Genomic DNA, 18,913 nt, shown 5'->3' with positions numbered 1-18,913 from the left:
TTATGGGTTGTTTTTTGTGTTATCAAAGTAAAAACTTAGTTGTTTAATATGAAGCTTGAAAACTAGACTTTTAAGACTGTTGATATGGAAACAAGTATGGAAAGAAGTTTGTTTAAGATTGCTTAGTCACCAAGTAACACTCATTTGAACTTGTCAAATGAGTAAACTTGTATTTGGGGTTGTTAATGCAAGATTAGAAAGATGTGATGAGATAAGAGTAGTGGAAACAAGATTGAAAACTTTATATTGGAGACAAATAAGAACTTGATTCATTAACTAAAGCTTGAAGAACATGAAAATGGAAAACAAGGTAAATAACAATTAAACAATTAATTAAAACATATTAAACTACTCCTAAAAACCAAAGATTAATTCTAGGGTAAGTTCTCTCTCATCTCACTTTGGTTTATATACTACACCTTTTACACTTTACAACTTTGTCCTCATTCTTTAGAAATAAGACACCTCATTAGGGTTGTTTTATGCTTTATGTTATCTTCTTGAACAAGCTTGCTAAGGATGTCCACTTTTGAGTTGATGACATAATCTTTGGTCTTTTGGGTTAAGGACATAATCTTCCGTCTTTTAGTTTTGAGTCCCTAACTATTGACCGTTGACTTTGACTTTGCATTTTCGGCACTTTTTCTCCTAAGCTTGAATCTTCCCAAGCAGCGTCGATATCACTCCTTTTTGCGCTAAAATGCATGTATTAGGAGTATAAGTCCTAAATGGCATGTATCCTGCAAAAGGTAGCAAAAACTATGAGTTGTTTGTTCATTAACCATAAGAATGACATATTTGAAGCATTGTAAAGGTAATTAAACGCACATTTGGGGACTGATCAATAGCTCCTTGTGAATCAATAATAGACCAAATATTGTTTATGGTCTTCTTTTCTTTTACATAGTTGTGAAAGAAAGCATTGCATTTGTCATCAAAAGATAGCCAATCAGTGTGAGTTCTTTGCAAAAGATCATATTCTTCTATGAGCATAAGAGAATAGAGCTCCGACCTCTTTAATCTTTCAAGATTGAATAGATGAATGTCAAGAGGTTTCGAGTGCAATTGCTTTTGAATATCTTCAAGATTTGTTTTTGCAGTATCCACCAAATTCTGAAGATCCATGGAGCTGAGTCTAGGCCATCCTTTGAGAGAAACCTTTAAAAGTTTGAGCTTCTTAGAGAGCATGTAGGAGGGATTGCCTTGATTTGGTATAGACCAACATTTGCTAAAGTATCCTTGAATAAAGGATTTACCAACCAGTAGTTGCAAAATCTAAAAGGAGGTCTGCAAATAATCTTGTTAGAGAGAGTTATTAACACAATCGGAGTATGATCAGATAGACCCTGTGGTAAGAACTCAACTCCAGAAGAAGGGAACATAGATACCCACATATGGTTAATTAGGCACCTATCTATCTTGGACCACTCTCTAAAAAAGTCATTTCCATTGTTAGTCCAAGTATAAAAACAACCACTAGAGTTGTGGTCATAAAGACTTACAGTGTTGAGACAGTGGGCAAAGAGAGTAGTTTCCCTAGAATGTACCAATTCTAAACTAATCCTTTCATGAGAGTAAAGGGCATTGTTAAAGTTACCCATCACGCACCAAGGACCAGTGATTGATCCATTTAGATTGATGAGATCTTGCCATAGTATCAGTCTTTCAGCTCTATTATTGTTTGCATAGATACTTGTAAGATGAAAAACTTGTGAAGAAGCTAGTACAGTGACTTGAGCATGAATAAATTGAGCACTTTCCATAATCTTGGAGACATATAGCTTAGAAGGATCCCAAGAGAGCCAAATACAACCAGAGAAGTCACTAGAGTAATTGTTCTCAAAACATGATACATGTCCAATGGTAGCATTGCTTCCCGTATTAAAGGTAAAGAGCCATACAAAATTATGTCTCTATTGGGTTATGGGTAGATCAGTGAGAGCACTTTCTTAATTTACACTGAGCTTAATTATTTAGTAGTTACTGCTATATTGCTTATCATTAGCAACTGTTGTAGTATGGACTCAAAAGCTTCCTCTCTTAAAACATAAATGTCTTGCATAATTCTTTATTGCTTATCGTTTTTTTTTATTGTTTGAAGTCTAGAATGAAATCTAGCAAATAATTGGCGCTGGGAACTTTGATCAATTAATTTACTGTATGAGTTTAAATATAGTTTGGAAGTAAGATTTTTTATACATAATAATAAAATGAAAAAATATATATAAAAACGGTCCCCATTTGTTGAACGGGTCCAAAAATCTAATAACAATTTATTAGACAGGTTATTTTCATTACTGTTCTATTTGCTACCAATATGTAGTCATTGACAATGGTAATATAGGGAGTTTATCTTAAAAGTGGTAGATTACTAGCAGAGAAGTAAAATCCTGTGTCTAAACGGCAACAAAGTTAAAATCTTGTTACAATAAGACAAGCAATGTACATGCGTTTTTCTGCAGAGCCTTACAGTATTCTGGAGTCTGGACAAGAGAAAAAGTAAGAAATGGGCAATATTTCACAATCACCACCAGAAGATATTTCATTTCAATAGAAAAAAAAGAGTTCAACGATACATAATACAAATGAAGCATGTATGCTACAGCAAAGCAATGTGACAAATTCAAAGTAGTCCTTCCCCAGAAAAAAAGGGCAGGTAGGGATCTTCAACACGGCTTGTGGTGTGCTCAAGTCATACAACAACATGGATTTTAAAGTTGGTATCGTCTTCAATAAAGAAACTAAATCTGTCATAAAGAAATCTGGGAGAAATATGTACATAGTATAACTCCTGCACCAGTACTTGTGACTTGAACCTCTTTCCTGTCAGTGAAAAAACACACTAACCGTTATTATTTTGAAGGAAATTAAGGACACCAAATTTAAGCAGTAAGAAGTCCGAGCACCCACTCTGGGCATAGTTGGTAAATGCTACAGTACAACAGTTAGACCTTCAGAGATACTCAACTAGCTGGTGTACATGTTGAGTCATTATCATTAGCGAGGTTCTTAGGTTAGCAGCACTACTGATTAACAAGAATAACTCCCCAAAGAAATGAAAACTGTGCTCACAGAACTCAGCCACAAAAGCAGAACTAGCATCCATCTATTGACAGAATACACACAAGTTTACATACATGGTTTTAATCTTTAGCATGATTTTTTTTTTAATACTTTATCCCTAGTCCCGTAGACAGCGTATAAATGTACACCCACCATACAAAGGAGATATCCTACAAGTACAAGAGTCCACTGAGAAAGGTTAACATAGAATCAAGACAAAACAAAAGCTACAAATGAATGACTTTTCATAAAAAGAGCAGAAAGTTTCAAAGCTACCATGGTGGGTAAATGCGAACAGAACTTCCAACTTCAAGTTCAACATTGTTACATATCCTTGAGCTGAAAATAATTGTCTTACTACATTCTCTGCCCAATTTTTTGGGGGTTTCTCTGCACATTGGGAGCTCTACAGAAACAGAGGAAGAACACATGTTTAATACTTTACTCACAAAGAAACCACTTGGCTTGGCAAATAACAGAATTATATTATGGCTGCATGCCTGTACATGCCTGTATTTACAAATAGTTACAGTAGGGAAAATATTTGTTTATGCAACAACTATTAGAGAAAGTTTTGTATATCAGTATTCAAAGATCAAAGAAATTCATAAGGAATTAGGAATGGGCCCCACCAGATAGTCTTGTAAACAAACATATCATTGATGAAAAATGGAAGTATGAACATAACTTACTTATGTCTGGAATTACCATAATGTTTTTGCAGCACAAGGAACACTCGCAGACTATTAGCTTTGCGTCGAAGTATCTTGACAAAATTTCCACATCAATGCATGTCGCTTTATCTGAAAGACAAGGGATAAAAATTGAAAGCACAGTAAGTATCTGTAAGCATACGCATGGTCCACTATATAGCCATTTTCCATGATTTTATTTTCTTGGCGGGGAGTCTTAAAACGTTAACTTTAGGAGTAAAGAGGAGAGATTGTATAGAAAAAGTGAAAGCTCTTACCTCCATGTATTCCTGCATGTGATTGTTTCAAGAACTCCATCTGCCTTTCCTTTTCAGTCTGCATGACTTGCTGCAAACTTGCATGGTATCCAAGGCTTCACAATAGAAGCACATAAATATCTAGTTTAGTAATTATCGTTTATCTTTGGATGAAATATAAATACAATTTGCAAGAAGCTGATGATATATTTGTAGGCTAAGATTTTACCCTGTCTGTTTACACTTTGCAAGAAGCATCCCCTGATCACCGATGGCAGCTGCATCTAAGGCTTCCTGGAATCTATGTGCCATTGTTTGCTCATTAACTTCCTGGTTACCAATGTTTAACAGGTTCTCATCAAACACTTGAAGTTGAAATTTTGCATCCTGCATCAACGGAACACTAAGAATAAGAGACGCCAGCAACCTGGTACCAGTTCACAGTTACCAACCTACAGTGACGATGAGTATAGATTTATAACTAGGAAAGAACTATGCAATAATAATACCTCCTCATCACTTGATGTACTACTATCCAAGGGCTCAGGTGGATCTCCACTGTCAAGGAATCTATACGCGAGCGTGTACTTGTTACTCTTGGCTGTAAGCTTGGACCTTTTACCTAATGTCTTAAGGTTCTGCAGGAAGTACACAATCCTCAGAACAGAGCACTGCATGTTTCAAAACTAAAAAGTTAAAAGAAGAATTCAAACCATTTTGGCAGTTCCTTTTGGTGGACCATTACTTTCAATAAGATTTTGCAGAATCTCAGCTACTGGATGTTCTATGTGTCTATTCCCGCCAGCTGAAAAATCAAAAACTACTTGTTGGGAGTCGGGCAATTTTTTGTTTTCTTTCTGAAGGCCTTCGAGGAGCTCAGACATTGAATCCCTTTTTGCTCCAGGCTCAATATCTTCTAACCCTACAAGCTTTTCATGAACCTCAGACTTCACAATTTTGTCCTTGGCAGAGAAAGATGAATTTCTATCTGAACCAAATCGAAATGAATACTTAGTCTTTCCTTTGCCCCTACTACCTGCAGCATGTGATAAGAAACTGTCTATTAGGATAGTAAGACCATGGAGAGGACACGTCGATGGTAAACTCAAGAAATTTGAAGTATAAGAAGTCATGCATGCTCCTCAACTAGTCTCATCACAGTAATTTGTCAATAAATCACATTGACACATCTAATATCATGACTTGTGCAATGAAAATGAAGTCACTAATTATTATTAATGAACTTACTTTTATTACAAAAACAACCGTCTTAGAGTGTGAGACACCTTGCAATGATTGTTACCTTTTTTTTTTTTTGCATATTGGGATCTTTAGAACTAATTGTTTGGACCTTCCAGAATTAATTTTCTTTTCAATTATAATCTAGCAATGACCTGTGCTTGGCAAAACATCTGAGCCAACGCTGATATTCTCCTCACAGTTTTTCAATCATTATATTCCTTCCAATCTTTCCAAAGCACGTGTCGTTAATTTTGAGACATAATCTATAGTTATATATATAACATTTCCAAGTGACTAAACTCATCTTCTACATGTCAAACACCAAACAAAAAAGATACGTCTCATTCCCACATATAAATTATTTAAATGTATATAGACTTACAAATTTTCTTGTTGGCAATATCATAGTTAGCAAAATGAGATAAAGCAGCATTTTCATTCAAAAGCATTAACTCCTTTGCCTCTTCCATAACTGAAGACCACCCCAACATTCTCGATGGTCCATTATTCTCCTATATGTAACCAAACAAATCAAACACGTTACAAAAAGGACAAAGACTGGAGTTAAATGTAATATTACCTCGACAACAACGTCGGAGATATTATCTTCATCTTCCTCAGAAAAGAAACTCATTTTCACAGAGAGAAAACAAAACAAAATGGGCGGGAAATGAGATTGTATTACCGCCAAAAAATACACCTGAGGGTATTTTGGAGATTATGAGATCAGTTTCTATTGTTGGACCAGACTCTAATACTTGATTAAAAAAGGACTAGTCAATAAAGTCAAACCAGTCAAAGGTGGCAAAACAAAACAAAACACAATAAGTAATAAGTAAGAAGAACTGAAGAATAAGGTGTATAATGGCGTGTTCTACTTTCTTCTGTGTTTGCTTCTCTAGGCCCATCCATTTTTCTCCAAAAAGTGAGGTAATACTATATATATACTATAAAAATAAGTAGCCCACTACTTTTGTTTTCTTCTCTAGCTTAGATAATGAAAATGTGTAACGTTATTTCATGTCTTCTGTATTGTTATTCTATTTGGGTATGCTTATTTTTACTTACAGTAAGCAAGAAACATATGTTGAGGCGAGCTAGTTAAATTACTGGTTGGCTTACGAGTGGGTCAGGTTTAAGAAAGAACGAAACTTGAAACAGAATTAAAATAATAAAAACTCGGGTTTGTGTTCAAAGTCATTGTAGTTCTTAGGATATTATTAACTGCACTGGTATCTTTGTAGTTTCTGACAATGGTTCTTAGGATATTATTCCCTTGTTTAGTTTGATCATATCGTGTCGGTGTGGGGGAAGAGGTTAGTCGACCTATTCTTTTGCCGTTTGAGGTGATATGAAGTTACCCAAGAGAGTTATATTGGTCTGGAAAAGGTTCTTGGTATTTCTGCTGATGGAAGTATTTTGGCCGCAATTTATTATTATTTTTTCCAACGTCTTACTTGAAAATGATGTAGAGAAGGTTCTACAAAAGATTGGATTGAAGGAAGAGATGAATGCTTTCTTGTTGCCGTTAAATGGAATTTTAATTCTTGAGAAATTTGGTGACCTTGGGTTTAGGAAGGTTAATAAACGAGATTGGCTCTCCCAGATACTGGCTTTTGAGAGGCAAGTTGGTCATGATGCTGTGGAGTTTTGAATAGAGGTCTGTGGTAAAAACTACCACAAATATGAAGTACTAAGCCAGTCCACACCTGCTCTCCTAACTTCCTAGATAATAGGATAGCAAATTAGGAGTGGACGTGGATTTTGTGGAAAACCTTTATATTTCCAAGGAAGGGATACTATGGGATTATGGTTGGTTTTTGAGAGGGGCCTCAGAATATTCAACTTGACCCAGAAAAATGCTGAGAAACAAGAACAACATTAGAACTCTGACGACATCTGTTACCTTTACTTGTTGAGCACAATGGATGGGTTATTGGTTTGTCAAGTTTCAATGTTCTGAACAATGCCAGGGACTCAAGGTGTCCCTTTAGAAAATTCCATGTGTTTGCTAACTCAGTTCTCCAAATGTAGTATGTAATTATGTATTCTCCTAATAACCATAGCCATGTGTTGAAATGTCTGTTTCTAGCATGTGAAAAGGTCACATTAATGATTGTAAATAAGAAAACTTCGAAAGTAAAGTCTGCTTGTTTCGCCATGAAATAGAGTTTGAATATGCTACTTGCCGTACTTCTATATAAAATTTCCACAAAAGTGAAAGAGGAGGTCTAGCGTAGATGTCCCTTCAACTGCCTCTGCTGCTATCTCTTGTAAGAATATTCCATAATGGATTCTTCTGTCTCTGGATAAATCAATGTTCCGTTATGTGTGTGCTCATATTGTACAAACTACAAAGTATTAGTCTCAGGCGGATTTGCCTCACGTTCTCCCTTCCTTTTCCTGTCTGGAAAAGAGATATGGTTTGGAGTTCTATATTGAAATAACTAGGCTTCTCTTGAAAGATTTTGTCATCCCCTGAAGTGGGTGGTCTTCTGGTGGATATCTTGTGTACGGACTAAAATGTTCAATCAGATTCTCTCATTCTTTGAACTTTTGGGGCTTAGAGAGAGTTAATTATATTTTCTTTAATTTCTACTAACTATTTTGTTTGGTGGGACCTGACAATAGGGGATTTTCTTGAAGACCTCAAGTTTGACAAGTGAAATAAACCAAGCAGCTCTTATGCTAGGTCTCTTACCAACCTCCTTTTGCAAGTACTTTTATGAGCTCATGTGTTAAGTGTTAACTAATGATAATGCTAGTTAAATAGTTGTAGTAATAAAAATCTTCCTCCCATTTACAACAGGTTTTAGTCGTCTTGCCGATTTCCAGAATAGATTATATTCCCTTCAGTCTCCACGTACGAGTTCCTTCTCTTCCCCGGTTATATTATTGTGTGTCTAACAGGAACACATGCAGTATTCGTTCGATGTAATCATGACAGTTTGTTGGTGGTGTCTGCAGAAGCAACAATACCAACTTCCAATGGTTTAAGCAGAGTGGATGAGAGACATCAGGGCAAATTGAGGACACCAGCTAAAGATCTCTGGATAAATGTTTCTAGTTACCTACCTGAATCTTCTGGTGCCGTTGTTGTAATACATGGATATTGGGTGGGACCTGATAATGAAGATGGTTGGGGATATATAGATGCTACGATCTATCAAGCTTTTCATCTTTGTAAGGCTCTTCTTCTTATTATGTTGGTCCAATGTTAAGTGTAAATTGTTGGATCTGTAAGCTTCCGCACCTAACTGTTTTCTTTTGCAGAGGAAGCAGATACCTGGTCCACGAAGTGATTGAGAATGCATCTGCAAAATGAAAAGGCAAAGTACGCACTGATAGCGATTATATGAAGTACTTGGTTGTAGACTTGAAGATTACTCATATTGTGCCTCAACACTCATGCAGGACTTCACAACTGATTTTGACGAGAATTGAGGTCACGAGGTGTCTACACATGTTGATCATTGTTGCCAACAAGCTGATGATTTCATGTGACAAACCGTAGTGAGAGTTGACCTGATGTAACTGTTGAACTGGTAACTTCAGCATTATCTGCAACTCTTAACTACAGGAGTCACTAATATTTGATTGGAGTAGTTTGCATAGCAAAATCTTGAATTTGTTACAACACTTTTCTTCTCAGTGCCCTTTGAATTTTCTGCTGTTGTTGTTCCTGGTGCTCAGAGAAGCTTGCATAGATATATCTAGGTTGGAATAGCGTTTTTATGCGCTCCATTGTGTCTTGGGTTATATGGTTCCCCAACTGAACTAGAACATAATGCTGTAAACTTACCTTTAAAACTCTGTAATTACTTATTATCAAAAGTTCCAAAATTTTGATAGAATATGGCGACCATCATGAATTGATTTTGCTGTTAGCTATCATCAAATAAACAGATGCTCCTCTAGTACTTTGGGTAACACACTCTATACTAGTTCTGCTGCCGTATATAATATACATATCCAAGTATCCAAGTGCGTTAAATAAAGTTATTTTTTTCTCTTTCAGATTGCAAAATAACATGAAAAAGTCGCAAAGATTTGGAAACAGAAATTTATAAGGACCATTTAAGTCTTACGTATTTTGCAGGCCTGTTTCATCAAATGGTATTTTGGCCTGTCGGGAACTTTGCAACTCAGTAAATGCTAATTTGATGTAGGAAACATTTGTTATAGAAAGAACTGAAGAGTTAGTAAAGTATATAATGCTTTTGTGTATTCGGCTCTTTCTAGTTTTTCCTTTTTTCCCAACTCTTCGCATTCTCGGTTTCTCTTCCAAAAGCCAAGAAACAAGTTCGTTTTTTTCCCTATATTTTTTATTGAAAAAACCATTTTTTTGTTTGCATGGTAATTTCATAATACCCATTTGATCATATGTACTTTAATCGCCTAGACCGGTTCAACTTCTTTGCAAGTCTGTATGATGGTTTTCAGTTTTGGCTGTTGAAAATCATAGTTATGAAAAATGTGTGACGAAGTTGTGTTTTTGTAAGTGCGTCATATGTATAGGAGTTTGGGTGTTGCCATGTTTCATGAGACTTTAGCATGAACATTGTGATCAGAAAAAAAAGTTTACAAGTTTGATTTTTGGTACAAGTTTCATTCTCTTATTGATATAAACACGGCCAACAGATTTTTTTTATTGATATAAACACCAACTTATTTACATGTAATCAAAGCAGAGTGTTTTCTTACTTAATATTTCAGTCAATCCCATGTACTCTATTTCAAGTTCGTAATGAAGTTTCAGTAGGTTTTTCTTCTAATCTAATTATAGCACAGTGATGAAATATATCACACCGTCTTAAGTTAAACCCAATTGGAATTGAATGTACAGTACTGTGTTTTTTTAAGCTTATGTTTTATGTGCTGATTCAATCTGTTTACAGAAGATTTATGTTAATCAATTTTGTTATCTTTTTTATCCTGATAGGTTTTTACATGTAAAAATCATGTATAGATTTTAGAAGGCAGATGTTTCTGTAAGATTCAATCTATAACATAAAGTTAAAACCATGTTTACTTTGATAAGAACACAAATAGGGTTTTGCCTAATCTTAATTACTATGCGTCTTAGATAATGCATGAAACTTTCATTTGGATATCTTACCGTGGAAAGTAATTTGAGGGCCTGTTTAGTCTTGGTATGTTGTCTCGCAACTATATTCACTATCAAAGATAACACAGCTCAATTGGAATTCTGTTGCCACTGGCAAACTACAAAAGTTCTAGTTAAATTTTTCTTCCATTTTGAGGTGAAACTTATGATGGAATGGGCAAACACAACACATTCAAAAGGCCACATATAACATATTCGATGGTATCTTTTTTCTGGGATCTATTCACTTTAGTAAAACAACAGCCTTAATTGTAATCAAGATTGTAATTCAACTCTCAGTTTGCCCTGTGGTTTTTTTTTATCATATTAAGAGACTTCGATTTTCCGTTCCCGAATACAGTATGTAATTCCAGTTTACCTATTGGTTGCAGTTGCTTTCTTTTGCACAAAGTATGGCCGAGCCAAAAATCATTTTGTGGGAGGATGGATGGGGTACAATACAAGAAGGATTTGCCAAGCTGGTGCAACTTGTAGACGGAAAACACTCGGACCCTTTTTCTTCGGATGAATATATGAAATATTATACGTATCCTTTAAATTATTTTCTGGTTCCTATATATGTAATTGGATGTTTAATTTATGTCAAGCGCATATATGAATCTTCGTTATTGGCCATATCCTTTACTAACCTAAACAGAGTAACTTATAATATGTGTGTCCAGAGGCCACCTTATGACTATACAGGAAAACTTTATGACAATTACAAGATTCTGATAGAGGGCTACATGACTAGCACAGTGAGACAATTTCTCTATATTCTCTATTTTGTGTTCCGCAAATTGAACGTTGTTCAACTTATTTGCACTGCTTAACAATAATTATCACTATCACTCTGCTTGTTCATATGTTTCCAAAGAATGCTGAAGCGGCACAATGAAATTTATCACCTTTGGGCAATGTCTTGACGTGGATCAGTAGTTGTTCCCTATGATTTTATTCATTTTTTCAGTTAATAGAACTCTATGCTTTCTTCTTTGTACTCTTTTTGGAGGTGAAGCAAGTATGTCAGTATGTCACTTACTTTGTCACCTTTGATCCAACTTTTTTTGCATGCTTGCTTCGTCCCTGTTAAAGATTTTGGCATTCGGGGGTCCCTTATTAATGTTGAAACAAGGGTGGTTTAATTTTTGGTGATATTTTAAGGTTATTCATTATCTTCTAAACTCAGCTATAAACATCATACTTTATTCTGAATGTGTTCTATAATTGTCAGAAATAAGTGTTCCTTTTTCAAGTACACCAGAGAAATAACTTAGTGGATCTTCAGGGTATTGCTATCAAGATTAACCATCAGCTTTGCTTCCTCAACTGGCAACTTTCTGAACAATATTGTGAATAAATGTGGCTATCATTTTGAGAAACTTTTGTGATGCATTGTTAATGTTTTATTTTTGAACAACCAGGTTTTGCCACTTCTAGAGAAGCAACATGAAGTGTTTTTTCTGAGAGAGCTGGAGAAAAGGTGGTTAAACCACAAAAACATATTGGTAAGATGGCTTTCCCATTTCCTTTCCTACATCAACCGTTTTCACATTGTGAGGCGCTCGCTCCCTACACTGAAGCAAGCTGGTTTCAACAGTTTCCGTGCAAAGGCAAGTGATGTTTGTTCAGTGCATGATTTATTGTATTATACATGTTTCTTCACCTTATTTTTCTGCGATCAATCTATATTATATATTTCAATGTTTTGAAATTTTCTGAAAATGATAGCACGTGTTAATTATAAGAAGTACAATATTGAATCAATGATTCAATGATCTGTTAACATTATCTTATGGGCATTAACTGCTTTTAGATTTTAATACTAAATCTAGAACATATTTAGAAAAAGAATATATTCCATTGTAGGTGTTAGGGAGGAATGTTTGAGGCATAAGAGTTATAAGTAAGGGTGTTGAAGGACTGTTGTTGGCTCAAGTCAGTGCCAGTAATCAATTTTCTTATGGCACATGAAACCAGTGCCAGCACTTTATCTGTATCTCAATTCTGTTTCTCATTGGCTCACATCTATATCCCGAATTACATACAGAGAAAAATGGTTGAACAGGAGAGTACAATCAATAGTTCCAAATACAAAGCATGCACGTGTTAAAGAGTGTAATTTCGTGAAGGCCATATCTTGTCTGTTAAGGGGCAACATTGAATGAATGTTTCCTTGGGCAACTCGAACCTTTTTGATTATCTGTTTTCGATAGTTAAAAATAACTTATAATTAGAACGATTTGTCCTGTGGACAAACAAGAGCTGATCTCCAGATAGTGTTTCCACTCACATATAGCATATGAAAGACTTGAAAAAGGAAAGAAAGATTAAGGCGAATTGGCCATCCACACTGTTGCATTTTAAAGTATCCAGTTCAATAGTTTCAAACACATTATAGTCATCTATTACTGTAATCCATGACTTTACCCTAATTTTTGTTCGGCTGAATGCTATTATGATATTATCGTAAGATATTATTAATGGAGTAAATATGCTGACATATTAGTCCATAAATATAATGCATTCTTTGAGTACTATTTAACATTTTGACAAGGAAGAAAACGAGAAAAGTTATTTTCTGTGTGGATTATATGACAACCTAAGATAACCTAACCGAAAAATAAAATGTATCCAGGTCATCATGCAATAGAATTATATAAAATCAAAATTAAATGTTCCATATTCCACGATTTCAGATCAGATCAACGAATACAAAGTACCTTTCAATACTGATGTTAGATTATAATATTTTCATGGTTCAGGTTATTTTTATTCTTCTAAATCGTAATATGATTGCTAATGTGTTTCAGGTTTATGAAAAAGTTAAAGGTAAAGCCAAAGAGGTCATACTTTCTCTGGTACGTATGTTCATATATCTCCAGATGAGAGCTACTTTCATTTCATTAGCAGACCATCTAATGAAACTCCTCGCAGATTAATCAAGAGCGAGAAGGAGATCAGATTGATCGAACTGCGGTGAAGAATGTTCTGTCTATGTTTGTAGAACTTGGGGTCCAAGCTGAGCCACTAAAATTATATCAAACTGATTTTGAGACATTTATGTTAGAAAACACAGATGCTCACTACTCTCGAAAGGCTTCAAAACATGTTTCTGAGAATACTTGTGCGGAGTACCTGTTTATGGTAGGACCTTATGCATGCCACTTTATTTCAAAATTAAAATTTTGTAAAGTGAATCTAAGACATGATAACTAATTATCGTATATCTTCTAGGCAGAAGAATGCTTGAGAAGAGAAAAAGACAGGGCAACCTATTACTTAGACGCCTCTAGTGAATCAAAGCTCTTAGAGGTATCTTTTATAGTTGACCATGTATGCTATATTTGCGTGGGTGAATTTCATTCTTGGCTAAATCTTTTTGACCTAAAAAGTTATGAATCGTTATCTGTGTGCAGAAAACACAACACCAACTTCTATATGTGCATGCCAAACAAATTTTAGAGAAAGAAAGCTCTGGATTACACGTACTTCTACGAGATAATAAGGTTCATATCTGTTTATAAACTGTAATGTTAGCATATGGAGTTAACCTACTAGACTAGAACGTTTCTCTTTTTATTATTTTTATCTATTTTTTAAAATTTTACTCTGAACTATTAATTTATTCTGTTTTCTTGTTTTTGTTTTAAGGAGGAGGATCTTTCAAGGATGTTTAGGCTCTATTCCAAGATAGACAAAGGGCTGGAACTGATATCTGCAATATTCAAAGAGGTGGGCTTGAAACTTTAGTAAGGATATTGGAATTGATTCATTCAAAAAACGTGTTTGTAATAATGTGATCTTTGTGAAGCATGTAAGTTCTGTTGGTCTAGCATTGATTAAAGAGGCCGCAGATGGAACAAGAGACAAGAAGGTATGCCCAGGAATTTTCTCGATGCAAATTATTGTTTTCAATTACATGAACTTTAATTGCCATTCTCCAGACACACCTTACCATATCTTTGTAGCTATCTTTGATTCATAATGATATAGTTAGGATGTCCAGGTCACCAATGTGAAGGTCCGAAAGCAGCACAACATACAAATCACTGCCACAATAGTCTCTCTTTTCCCCTGTAATTACTTTCTTGATATAACCGCCCTTTCAGCAATAATAGACAGTGCATATTATGATTATTATATAATATAGGGTGAACTAGTATTACCCCCCCACTAGATGAGCCAATTAGGATTCCCCCCCCCCCACTAGATGGGAAATTAGGGTCTCCCCCCTAAATACACGCAAAAAAAAATTTTGGTCAACCCACTTTGACTTTTTTTTTGTGTGTGTATTTAGGGGGGAGACCCTAATTTCCCATCTAGTGGGGGGGAAATCCTAATTGGCTCATCTAGTGGGGGGGTAATACTAGTTAACCCTATAATATAAGCCTTTCTATTCAAATAACAGTGCATATCAGGGACTTTCAAAATCAACTCCCCTTCACCTGCCTACTAATGTCTATCTGAAGATAAGCTTTTGCAAATCTCGGAGTGTCCCACTCTCTGTGTTAAGAGTGATAACCTTTATGCCTCATTTTACAGGTAGAAAACAGAGGAAATGCTGGTTTGCAAGAAAAAGTAAGCCTGCTACTATATGGTTTTCTTATCATAAACAGTTTTGTCGTGCCATCTTATACTTGAAAGTATGACACATAAAAACTTTTTCTTTCTTCTCCAATCTACAGGTGTTTGTAAATAAAGTGATTGAACTTCATGATAAGTACTTAAACCATTGCAACAACTGTTTCATGGGCAATTCTCTCTTTCACAAGGTATATAAACTCCGATTTCTTTTCACTTTGCTTTGCGACACCCAAGCTAGCATTTGGTTAAGGCCTTCTCTTCGTCCTATATTTGGTTTGCGTGAATATAGTTTTTTCTCCCCAGCTGACATGTAAAAATTATTTCCAAACACTTTCGCTTTATAAAGGCACTCAAGGAAGGATTTGAGGCTTTTCTAAACAAGGAAATTGCTGGGGCGTCGATTGCAGAACTTTTGTCTACATTCTGCGACAGCTTTCTACAGAAGGGTAGTGAAGTTGAGAAATTAGGGGAAGATGTCATTGAGGAGACAATTGAAAAGGTGAAAATTGATTCTCAAAATGACATACTATTCTGCAATAAGTGACCCATTCTCAAGTTATCACTCAATTCCATTTGCAGGTTGTTAGACTAGTTGCGTATATTCATGAAAAAGATCTCTTTGCAGAGTTCAGCAGGTAAAATCAACTTTCTCTAATGTTGGATCCACTTTGGATGTTCAAACCTGTCTGTACTAAATATAAGCACATATACTGGGTAGTCTTGTGTAATAAAACATAACTGGTCCAGGCCATTAACTCTAGGAAACCGGAAGAAGCAAATTGTTTCATCTGACATCTGAGTTCAGTGTTATTTGTCCCTTGAGTCATTGACTCTTGAAAGAGAACAATAACACTTGCAAGCTCTTTGTATCTGCTTCCCAGAATAAATTATGTTTGACTTATTTCTTGCAGGAAAAAACTTGCACGCAGGCTCCTTAGTGATAGGAGTGCTAATATTGAACATGAAAAGCGCTTGTTGTCAAAATTGAAACAGCAATTTGGTACATATTTCACATCAAAGATGGAGGGAATGGTATGATATGCATAGAGCACCTAAGCCTAAGTTTATGAGTTCTGTCTTTGTTGTTCTCCTTATAATGCTCTTCCTGGCTGCAGGTGACAGATTTAACTTTAGCAAGGGATCTCCAATTGGAATTTAAGAATTACATAAGGGATAATCCTAATGAAACAGGAGGAGTTGATTTTAGTGTAACCGTCTTAACTACTGGATTCTGGCCTACATACAAGTCTGTGGATTTCAACTTTCCTGGAGAATTTGTAAGAAAACTCCGATGAACTTCCATGTTCAGAAACTATAATTACCCACTCTTATCACCACATAAATAAAAACATTCTATGTATTCTTATATTGCAGTTTGTCTGTATCGATGCATTCAAGACGTTCTATAATTGCAAGACCAATCAAAGAAAATTGAATTGGATTTTTTCCCAAGGAAGTTGCCATTTAGCTGGAAATTTCAAGAAAAAGAAAATCGAGTTGAATCTTTCTACCTATCAGGTATTTAGCATGAAAATCTTTAATAATTTTCTTTTAGTTGAAGTTCAAAGATTTGTTGAGATGCTAATTGGAGCTGCTTTTTTTTCCCATGAATAGGCTGCTACCTTGTTGCTGTTCAATACGGAAGAAAGAATTACTTTTAAAGAAATATCCAATGAGTTGAAACTGCCCATTGAAGAAATGAAAAGAGTACTACATTCTCTTTCTTGTGGCAAATACAAAATTTTGTTGAAGGAGCCAGAAAACAATAGGATCATCTCCGCCGATGATGTCTTTGTGTTCAACGAGAACTTCACTGACAGGATGGCGAGAATCAAGGTTTAATTAGAAATTTGATATACTTTGAAGTACAGATCAATAAGTGTATATGTTTTTGCAACTCAGCAGACCATTTTAACTTTGTGGTGTTTGTGCATAGATTCCACTTCCTAACTTGGAAGAGAAGAAAAAGGTTATTGAAGATGTCGACAAGGAAAGGAAATATACAATTGATGCAGCACTCGTGCGTATTATGAAGAGTCGAAAAGTTTTAGGCCACCAAGAGCTTGTGAGGGAATGTATTGAAATGCTCAACCGCATGTTCAAGGTGACAAATGTTTTCCGCAATTATAATTAATTCTAGATAAATACCTCCGATATAAAAATAAGTTCTCTATACGGCATTTCTGATACCAATTTTTGCCATGCAGCCCGACGTCAAAATAATCAAGAGAAGAATTGAAGATCTGGTTGGAAGGGATTATCTGACAAGGGACGAGGAAAATGCTAACGCCTACAAGTATGTAGCATGATTAAGAACTTCAATTTCGTGCTGAGCCCACAAACTCCTTTCTAGTGAAGCACAAGCGGGATTTTTGTTTTGTCCGTAGATTTTTGAGTGTATAGTTTCTTCAATGCATTGATTGGTGATCCGAAAAAGCCACTCCATAACTATTTTTTTTTTTTACTTGTGGATAATTGATCTAGTATGTGACTATGTGGTATGGTCAGGCAACTTTTCATTATTTTCTTTTTCAGTAATCACGTGTGTCGCTAGAAGTTCAAAGCCATACAATCGGTAGAGCAGTAGTCCCGTGCAAACAGTTTTCAAAGTACGCAAAACTTTCTGTTTAACCAACCTGTGCAAAGAGCCTGCTCAATTTCACAGTAGTTTTGGTGGAGGATTTCTTGAGGGCCAAGTATGTAAATGATCTCGTACCCACCTACATTCTTACTCATTTCTCTCAAATTTGGGCCTAAAGCCTGTTTTAACAGCCAAATATGGGCTTACTCTAAGAATCCAATTTATAACTTTGGGCCCGATTTGTGACCCAAAGCCCAAACAGCACATTGCCCAATTACGCATTTACCCCTTTTCTCCACAAGCAAATAATGGTGCAATGAGAGTATAAGACTACAAAATGTGGTGTTTTTTGTCGTTTAAAAGAAGAGGTGCAAATGCACGCTATAAAACACAGGGTAGGCAAGTGTCAACCTAAATTTGGTCGTCAAAAGTTGGTCGAAATCACAATCGTGTTTTACTTGCTGGCACCACAAAAGCACTTAATCCAATGATTGGAACTAGGAGATGGGAAAATTTTCCTAGTCAAAAATCCAAACTAGCTCTATGGTATGAAACATGCGGCAAATTGGCAATACAGACTAATATTTAGTGCCGGAGAAAAATAAAAAAGATTCGAAAGTGGAAAAAGAAAACTTTCACTCTTAATTTCTCAAAGAATACAATTCACATTGGTGTATAACTAATTACGATGTCTCCTTCAATATAAAATATCGTGGGCCTAGTAAATAAATTGTAGAAAGTATTTTGAAAGTTCAAAAACCAAACAAAATTACTTAATGTTAAATTGCAAATTTTTCTATAAGTTCCAACTTATGTGAAAGATCAATTCTATTTATATATTAGAAGAGTCTTGAAAAATATAGATAGGACCACACCTGGTCTTTGGGGTCAACACTTAATAATAGTTAACCATCACTCCAACACATGCCTTACCTATTAAAGGACTAAACTTTAATTTATTTATATGCAATCTGAATTATCAATTAGTCTCTTGACACCAAAAACCTATCAAATTATTTGTTCTGGCTGGTTCTGAACTTCCCTTATGGTGTTTACTTGTGAAGGTGAGATAGATTACTATTGGGATTGGTACCCTTGATCAATCTTGGTTACCTATTTTTTCTTCTCTTTTATTTCATGTAACTTTCTCCGTTCATTTTGTGCAATAGTAACTTATTATCTAGCAAAAAAGTAGTGGTTGTTCTTTTTCTACCAAGAATCAAATCAGTGTTTTTAAAGGCGTTTGAAGGTGTACGTCTTGAGGCACGAGGCATACCTAAAGCACCCTAGAAGCGTTGAGCGAAGCACTTTTACATTGGAAGCATACACTTCAATGTGTGAGGCGTTCATGAAGCGTAAGCCTCCACTGCAAAATAATTTGTCC

General features: G+C 35.4%; 3 protein-coding genes across 11 annotated transcripts; 2 read left to right on the top strand and 1 right to left on the bottom strand.

Moving 5' to 3' along the window:
• Positions 1-2,516: 2,516 nt before the first annotated feature.
• On the bottom strand, positions 2,517-5,944 carry LOC147499004 (kinetochore protein). 3 transcript variants are annotated; one of them, XM_086559092.1, is made up of 9 exons: positions 5,835-5,944; positions 5,637-5,766; positions 4,726-5,048; positions 4,522-4,650; positions 4,242-4,399; positions 4,034-4,128; positions 3,756-3,866; positions 3,340-3,469; positions 2,517-2,823 (listed from the first exon to the last, which is right to left on the bottom strand). In XM_086559092.1, exons 1-9 carry the CDS (start codon positions 5,886-5,888, stop codon positions 2,751-2,753), a joined length of 1,203 nt encoding a protein of 400 aa, XP_086415218.1. In that variant the 5' UTR covers positions 5,889-5,944; the 3' UTR covers positions 2,517-2,750. The 3 variants fall into 3 exon arrangements, with proteins under 3 accessions (XP_086415218.1, XP_086415217.1, XP_086415219.1); XM_086559091.1 differs by having other exon boundaries at positions 3,772-3,866; XM_086559093.1 differs by lacking the exon at positions 3,340-3,469.
• A 133-nt stretch (positions 5,945-6,077) lies between these two features.
• On the top strand, positions 6,078-9,108 carry LOC147499003 (uncharacterized). Of its 3 annotated transcripts, none has more exons than XR_015195664.1 (6): positions 6,078-6,184; positions 7,886-7,946; positions 8,064-8,117; positions 8,222-8,437; positions 8,528-8,588; positions 8,669-9,108. XR_015195664.1 is itself a non-coding variant. In XM_086560819.1 (5 exons), coding segments are annotated over exons 1-5 (399 nt in total). In that variant the 5' UTR covers positions 6,078-6,118; the 3' UTR covers positions 8,530-9,108. The 3 variants fall into 3 exon arrangements, 1 of the variants encoding a protein (XP_086416945.1); XR_015195665.1 differs by having other exon boundaries at positions 8,528-8,583; positions 8,669-8,905; XM_086560819.1 differs by having other exon boundaries at positions 8,528-9,108.
• On the top strand, positions 8,669-17,483 carry LOC147499002 (cullin-1-like). 5 transcript variants are annotated; one of them, XM_086560814.1, is made up of 20 exons: positions 8,669-8,799; positions 10,754-10,908; positions 11,020-11,119; positions 11,786-11,974; positions 13,175-13,222; positions 13,299-13,508; positions 13,599-13,676; positions 13,781-13,870; positions 14,016-14,096; positions 14,176-14,238; positions 14,907-14,942; positions 15,050-15,136; positions 15,295-15,447; positions 15,528-15,583; positions 15,860-15,980; positions 16,064-16,225; positions 16,323-16,466; positions 16,563-16,784; positions 16,885-17,052; positions 17,156-17,483. In XM_086560814.1, exons 2-20 carry the CDS (start codon positions 10,775-10,777, stop codon positions 17,255-17,257), a joined length of 2,244 nt encoding a protein of 747 aa, XP_086416940.1. In that variant the 5' UTR covers positions 8,669-8,799; positions 10,754-10,774; the 3' UTR covers positions 17,258-17,483. The 5 variants fall into 5 exon arrangements, with proteins under 5 accessions (XP_086416940.1, XP_086416942.1, XP_086416944.1 ...); XM_086560816.1 differs by lacking the exon at positions 8,669-8,799 and adding an exon at positions 9,451-9,556; XM_086560818.1 differs by lacking the exon at positions 8,669-8,799 and adding an exon at positions 9,837-9,853.
• The last annotated feature ends 1,430 nt before the right edge of the window (positions 17,484-18,913 follow it).

The sequence above is a fragment of the Coptis chinensis genome, chromosome 5 (genome assembly GCF_015680905.1).
Source record: "Coptis chinensis isolate HL-2020 chromosome 5, ASM1568090v1, whole genome shotgun sequence".
Classification (NCBI taxonomy): Eukaryota; Viridiplantae; Streptophyta; class Magnoliopsida; order Ranunculales; family Ranunculaceae; genus Coptis; species Coptis chinensis.
Note: the sequence above shows the minus strand (reverse complement) of the source record. Positions and strands in the feature narration are given on the sequence as shown.